We start from the raw sequence: 8,231 nt of genomic DNA on the forward strand, positions 1-8,231 counted from the left end.
ATGGAGTCGACGGAGTTGCTTAAGAAAATGGTTGTTGTTGGTTGTAGGCTTGATGTGATCATTTATGGGACTTTGATGGATGGATTTTCTAAAACAGGGAAGATAAGTGTTGCCATTAAGTTGCATAAAGAAATGGCTAAGGGAAATGAAGAATCTGGTGTTATTTGTAGGCCAGATGTTGTTACCTATAATACTATAATTGATGGTCTTTGTAAGGCTGGATTAATTGAGAAGGCTAGACAATTGTTTTTTGAAATGAAGAGTTCGGGAATTAGTCCAGACGTAGTCACTTATACCATTCTAATTCATGGTTTTTGTCATCTGGGCGATTGGGAGATTGTTAAAAGTTTATTTATATCCATGATGGATCAAGGTGTGCGGCCTTGTGTGGTGACATTTAGTGTGGTCATAGATTTTCGTTGCAAGAAAGGGAAATTGGACGAAGCAAATAGGTTGTTGCAACTTATGATTCAACAAGGTGTGGAACCTGACGCTTATATTTACAGCATTTTAATGAATGGTTATTTCTTGGCAGGTAGAATTGGTTATGCAAGGGAGTTGTTTGACTCTATAACTAGAGAGGGGTATAGAGCTGGTGTTGTATGCTACAGTACTTTAATCAAATGGTATTGCAAGAATAAAATAGTCAATAAAGCTCGTAGTCTTTATCGAGAGATGATTTCAGAAGGAATTAGGCCTAATGTGATTGTATATACCACTTTGATCAATAGGCTATGTAACAGTGGACAACTGGAAAACGCAAATGAGTTGTTGTCATATATGGAGGAAAAAAGTTGTGCTCCAGATGAGGTCACTTTTGGTATGCTGATGTTTGGTTTCCTAAAAAATAACGAGATACCAAAAGTTGTTGAACTCCTTCATAAAATGGCGGAGAGAAATTTGAAGCCGACTGAATTTATAATGTCCTTAGTCATGCAGTTACTTGTGAAGACCGAAAATTATCGTGAATGTTTGAACCAACTTCCTCAATTTTTGGTCCAAAAGTGAAATTGAAGTTTACTTGATAAAACTGAAAGATGGATGCATGGAGAATCAAGCATATCATGCTATAACAAGTATAGTCATAGTTTAAAAAAAAAAAATTCAATCAAATTGAAATAAGTAAGGTAGAACATGTTACCTTAAGTCCTTAGCAACCTTGGAGACTCTTAATTTCAAGAGAAATTAAGCAAAAGAGTATCCACACCAAGGGAAGAAGAGATTTGACCAAGAGGGAGATTTAGGGTTCTTAGAGATTTTTCNGGATAAAGATTCGGAAATTTTGCTGGATTAAAATTTCTAGTGGGGAATCAAATTCTTATCAAATTTCATAAACCTCACATAATAGAAATCTTGGTCTATTAAATTCAATAAGTAGGAAACTATTTCCTTTTATATCACCATATAAGCTATGATTCATTTTCTTGCCTCTAGTTTCAGATACCTCACATAATAGAAATCTTGGTACCCTACACTAGTTAAATCCGACCCATTATGCTTTCTTAAAATAGAATTCCTATTATACCCTCACATAATAGAAATCTTGGGTACAATGTGAATTTCTATCCAAGAACTAAGACAATCAATTCTAAGTCATAAATTAGCATCCCTCACATAATAGAAATCTTTGGATCTCTAATTTTATGGCAAAGAATTAATTTACTCATAATGGAAGGCATAGACTTAATATTTTAATTAGGGAAGATTTAAAGTTTAGGTTTTGTTTTTAGGTTAATGTTTTAATATCTACCCTATACATATCCACAATATGTATCAACTAACTATAAAACATAAACCCCCAAACTACAAACCTAAAACTAAATGACATGCCATAAAATTAAGTTTCAACACTTCATATAAATATTAAAACTTAACAATATACAATGGCATAATTAATATGCATAAAACATACAAGCATATTGCATGCTTCAATATAGCATTACTGAAAGAACAGCATGCATGCATGAAGAGTGGTGGAAATGGAGAAGAAAGCATAAAAAAAATTGGATTCAAAAAACCGGTTTTCAAACAAAGCTTGGATATGAGATTATACCTACTCCTTTGCTTTGGATTGATGAAGATTAGCTTCAAAAGGATGAAACCTCCACACTTTAACACCACCTTGAGAGGATTAGAGAGTGGCCTTGGCTAGGGAGAGAGAGCTTTTAGTTTGTGTTTGAGTGAACAAGTGAATAATGAACAAAAATGCAACCTTTTGCACTTATATATACTTGGGCTATTTTGCAATTATTTATTTTTCACTTCCAAGCCCAATAAAATCTTATTTTATAAAGGGACCCCACGAATTTAATATGCTNTGGATTTGATTGATATCTGCTCGCAATACTTACAGCATAAGCTATATCAGGCCTTGTACATAGTATTGCGTACATAAGACTACCCACAGATGAAGTGTAGGATATATTACGCATCCGCTGTCGCTCCTGATCAGTCTTAGGACTCATATCCTTAGAAAGATGTAGTCCATGACCGCAAGGCAAAAAACCTCTTTTGGAGTCTTGCATGTTGAACTTTTTCAACATTTTCTCTATATACATGCTCTGAGATAATCCTATCAATCCTTTCGCTCTATTTCTATAGATGCGAATTCCTAGGATGTAATTTGCTTCTCCCAAATCTTTCATTGAGAAAGCTTTTGACAACCACATCTTAACTTCAATCATCATGCCAATATCATTTCCCATTAATAATATGTCATCTACATATAATATGAGGAAAATCATGACATGATCTTTTACCCACTTGTATACACATGGTTCATCCGGATTCTTTATGAAACCAAAAGTTTTGATTGTTTCATCAAATCGGATATTCCAGCTTCTGGAAGCTTGCTTCAATCCATAAATAGATCTATGCAATTTGCACACTTTATGTCTCTCAGCATTGGATACAAAACCTTTAGGTTGTTGCATATATATGTTTTCCTCAATAAATCCATTGAGGAACGCAGTCTTGACATTCATTTGCCAAATTTCATAACTGCTATGGCTAGCATGATTATGATGGATTCAAGCATTACAACTGGTGAGAAAGTTTCCTCATAGTCCAACCCTTGTTTCTGAGTATAACCTTTCGCTACCAGTCTAGCCTTATAGGTCTCTACCTTTCCATCTGCGCCAACCTTTCTCTTGAAGACCCATTTACAACCAATAGGAACTATTCCTTCTGGAGGATCAACAAGTGTCCAAACTTGATTAGCGTACATGGATTCTATTTCAGAATTCATTGCTTCTAGCCATCTTCCAGAATCGATATCTAATATCGCCTATTCATAAGTTTTAGGATCATCTCCATGATCAACTTCTCCCACTGAAAAAGATTCAAAAACTTTTTCATGTAGAAAGCCATAATATCTCTCTGGAGGTCGAGATATTCTAGAAGATTTACGGGCTGGAATTGTGTCATGCGTTGAAGGTTCTTGGTCTGGTTCACTTATCTGAGTATGATCGATTTGAGACTCTTCAGAATATTCTTTGAGTTCAATTTTTCTTCCTGCACCTCCTTCTTCTAAGAATTCTTTCTCAAGGAAATGTGCATTTCTATTGATTGAAATTCTTTGATCAGTAGGGAAGTAAAAATAATACCCTAAACTTTCTTTAGGATATCCTATAAATCGACCTTTTTCAGATCTTACGTCCAACTTGTCTGTTTTAATAATCTTGAAATAAGCTGGACAACCCCAGACCTTTAAATAGTTAAGACTAGGTGGTTTGCCCTACCACACTTCATATGGTATTTTCTGGACTAATTTAGATGGTGCTCTATTTAAAATATGCACTGCTGTTTGTAAGGCATACCCCCACAAGTAAATCGGTAAGTCCGTAAAAGTCATCATTGATCGCACCATATCCAATAAAGTACGATTTCTCCTTTCAGATACACCATTGTGTTGTGGTGTAAATGGAGGAGTTAATTGTGATATAATCCCATTTTCTTTTAGAAAATCTCAAAATTCCGTACTCAAGTATTCACCTCCATGATCTGATCGTAGAATTTTAATACTCTTTCCAGTTTGTTTCTCTACTTCATTCTTGAATTCCTTGAACTTTTCAAAAGATTCTGATTTGTATTTCATTAAATACAAATACAAATACCCATACCTTGAATAATCATCAATAAAGGTAATGAAGTAGTGAAAAACTCCTCTGGCCATTTCATTAAATGGTCCACATACATCTGTATGTATTAGTTCCAGCGATTCTTTGGCCCTTTCCCCTTCACTCTTAAAGGGTGACTTGGTAATTTTTCCTTGAAGACAAGATTCACAGGTCGGATAAGGTTCTGAACCCAATGAACTTAAAAATCCACTTTCTCCTAACTGGTTTATTCTTCTGTCTCCTATATGACCTAATCTATGATGCCAAAGTAATTTAGGATTAATTTCATTTCGAGTTCGTTTATTAGTAATGGAATTCATTATGATATGCCCATTTAATTCCAACACATACAAACCATTTGTATTGATAGCTTTGCCAACAAGTTTATTTCAAAAATAAACTAAACATTCATTTCTATTGAACTGTACACTTTAACCATATTTACATAATACAGAAACAGAAATTATATTTTTAGTGGCTTTAGCAAAATACAGGACATTGTACAAATACAAAATGTGTCTNTATTAATTCCAACAATTCTTTGGCCCTTTCCCCTTTTCTTTTAAAGGGTGACTTTGTCATTTTTGCTTGAAGAAAAGATTCACAGGTCAGATAAGGTTACTAACCCAATGAACTTAAAAGTCCACTTTCTCCTAACTGGATTATTCTTCTGTCTCCTATATGACCTAATCTATGATGCCAAAGTAATTTATGATTAATTTCATTTCGAGTTCGTTTATTAGTAATGGAATTCATTATGCTATGCCCATTTAATTCTAGCACATACAAACCATTTGTATTGATAGTTTTGCCAACAAGTTTATTTCCAAAATAAACTAAATATTCATTTCTATTGAACTGTACATTGTAACCATATTTACATAATACAGAAACATAAATTATATTTCTAGTGGCTTTAGCAAAATATAGGACATCATACAAATACAAAAGGTGTCCTGATGGGAGCATCAAACTGCTTGTTCCCATGGCTTCGGCAACAACATTTGTTCCATTTGCCATTCTTAGCATGACTTGATCTTTTGCTAGAGCAGAACTATTCTGCAAATCCTGCAAACAAACACAAATATGTGAAGTAGCAGCTGAATCCAATATCCAGGTTGAATTATTTGAATTAACATTTAATTCAAATTTAATGACATAGCATTGGGACATACCTGATCTGGTTTTCTCAATGAGAAGAGCTTTAGCCTTCTTAAGACTTTTTAGATAAAGAGGACAATTCCTCTTCCAGTGCCCACTTTCTTTACACCAAAAGCATTGGCCTTTTTCTTTAGATTTATTGGCTTGAGGAGCAGCCTTGTTCTTAAATCCCTTTCCTTTGGGTTTTGTTCCCAATTTCTTTTGGGATTTTATTGGCTTTTTCTTTTTTGTCTTACTGGAAGAAGTATACTAACAACCTCTTGCCTTTTGCCTTTTCTTTCCTGATCATAAAACTGTTGAATCTCATTCAACAAATCATGAAGTTTTCTCTCAATCCTATTGAGATGATAATTATTGATGAAAGGTGTGAAACTTGGAGATAGAGATTGGAGAACCAAATCCACCTTGAGGGTATCCGACATTTCAATTCTCATGGCATGTAATTGCCCCAGAATGTTAATCATTTTCATGATATGTTCTTCTAGTGACACGCCTTTTTTCAACTTCATTCCGAATAAAGTTGAACTAAATTCATATTATCTTATCCTCGAATTCTAACTATACAACTCTTGTATTGTTTTATATCTTATGAGAAATGCTACAAGAAAATTAAAAACAAATTATGAGTGTTTTGTTATATATATCTTTTATTAAGCTAATCTAATTAGCTCCCACTATTTTATTCAAATCCTATACTTTCCTGGATAAAGATTCAAAAATTTTGCTGCATTAAAAATTCTAGTGGGGAATCAAATTCTTATCAAATTTAATAAACCTCACATAATAGAAATCTTAGTCCATTAAATTCAATAAATAGGACACTATTTCCTTTTATATCACCATAAAAGCTATGATTCATTTCTTTGTCTCTAGTTTCAGATACCTCACATAATAGAAACCTTGGTACCCTACACTAATTAAATTCGACCTATTATGCTTTCTTAAAATAGAATTCCTATTATACCCTCACATAATAGAAATCTTGGGTACAATGTGAATTTCTATCCAAGAACTAAGACAATAAATTATAAGTCATAAATTAGCATCCTTCACATAATAGAAATCTCGGGATCTCTAATTTTATGGCAAAGAATTAATTGACTCATAATGGAAGGCTTAGACTTAATATTTTAATTAGGGAAGATTTAAAGTTTAGGTTTTTACTTTTAGGTTAATGTTTTAATATCTACCCTATACATATCCACAATATGTATCAACTAAATATAAAACATAAACCCCCAAACTACAAACCTAAAACTAAATGTCATGCCATAAAATTAAGTTTCAACCTGAATTCTAGCAAAGCTTGGGCTTTTCCGTTACTTGTAAAAGGGACTTGGTATTTTTACTTTTCAAAAGATTCTGATTTGTATTTCATTAAATACAAATACCCATACCTTGAATGATCATCAGTAAAGGTAATGAAGTAGTGAAAACCTCCCCTAGCTATTTCATTAAATGGTCCACATACATCTGTATGTATTAATTCCAGCAATTCTTTGGCCCTTTCCCCTTTACTCTTAAAGGGTGACTAGGTAATTTTTCCTTGAAGACAATATTCACAGGTCGGATAGGGTTCTGAACCCAATGAGTTTAAAAGTCCACTTTCTCCTAACTGGATTATTCTTCTGTCTCCTATATGACCTAATCTATGATGCCAAAGTAAGTAATTTAGGATTAATTTCATTTCGAGTTCGTTTATTAGTTATGGAATTCATTATGCTATGCCCATTTAATTCTAGCACATACAAACCATTTGTATTGATAGCTTTGCCAACAAATTTATTTCCAAAATAAACTAAACAATCATTTCTATTAAACTGTATGTTGTAACCATATTTACATAATACAGAAACATAAATTATATTTCTAGTGGCTTTAGCAAAATACAGGACATTGTACAAATACAAAATGTGTGATGGAAGCCTCAAACTGCATGTTCCCATGGCTTCGGCAGCAACATTTGTTCCATTCGCCATTCTTAACATGACTTGATCTTTTGCTAGAAAAAAACTATTTTGCAGATCCTGCAAACAAACACAAATGTGTGAAGTAGCAGCTGAATCTAATATCCAGGTTGAATTATTTGAATTAACATTTAATTCAAATTCAATGACATATCATTGGGACATACCTGATCCAGTATTTGCAATGCGAAGAGCTTTAGCCTTCTTAAGACTTTCTAGATAAAGAGGACAATTCCTCTTCCAGTGCCCATNGAGCATTGACAATATTGTTATTTAATATTGATAAAACAAATGTGAACAATTTTGGGAAATCTCAAAGTATGAGTACATTCAACACCTACATAAGCCTAGAGATCTAACATGTCTATTAAAAGTATCTCTTGATAAAGGCTTTGTAAATGGATCCACAACCATGTCATGCGTAGATGTGTTCTTCATGTTCACCTCCTTTTGTGCCACCAAGTCTCACACAAAATTATATTTGATATCTATGTGTTTCATTTTACCATGATATTTGGGATCCTTAGTGTATGTTGTTGCTGCTTGAATATCACAGTTTACTCCTACTTGTTCAATAGCAATATTAATTATTCCTAGATGATTCATGAACAGTCTCAACTAAACAGCTTCTCGCACTGCAGCTGAAAATACTACAAACTCAGCCTTCATTGTAGATAAGGCTATACATAATTGTTTCTTACTACTCCAAGATATGGCCCCACCATTTAGTAAGAAAACATATCCGGAAGTAGATTTCCTTTCATCTAAATCTCCTCCCCAATCAGCATCGGTGTAGCCTCTCAAGTGTAAATCATTTCCTTGATAACATAATGAGTAATCAACTGTTCCTTTTAGATATCTTAAAATTCTCTTCACTGCTTTCCAATGTGCTTATCCTGGGTCGGACTGATATCTGCTAACCAACCTAACGATATAACAGATGTCGGCTCTAGTGCACATCATGGCGTACATGAGACTTCCAACA

General features: G+C 33.6%; 1 protein-coding gene across 1 annotated transcript; it reads left to right on the forward strand.

Annotated features, from left to right (window-relative positions):
• LOC116132139 (pentatricopeptide repeat-containing protein At1g62910-like) lies at window positions 1-1,008 on the forward strand. The gene has a single exon (XM_031417801.1). It carries the CDS (start codon window positions 1-3, stop codon window positions 1,006-1,008), a length of 1,008 nt encoding a protein of 335 aa, XP_031273661.1.
• Window positions 1,009-8,231: the final 7,223 nt, after the last annotated feature.

Source organism: Pistacia vera, unplaced genomic scaffold, assembly GCF_008641045.1.
Source record: "Pistacia vera cultivar Batoury unplaced genomic scaffold, PisVer_v2 Contig249, whole genome shotgun sequence".
Lineage (NCBI taxonomy): Eukaryota > Viridiplantae > Streptophyta > Magnoliopsida > Sapindales > Anacardiaceae > Pistacia > Pistacia vera.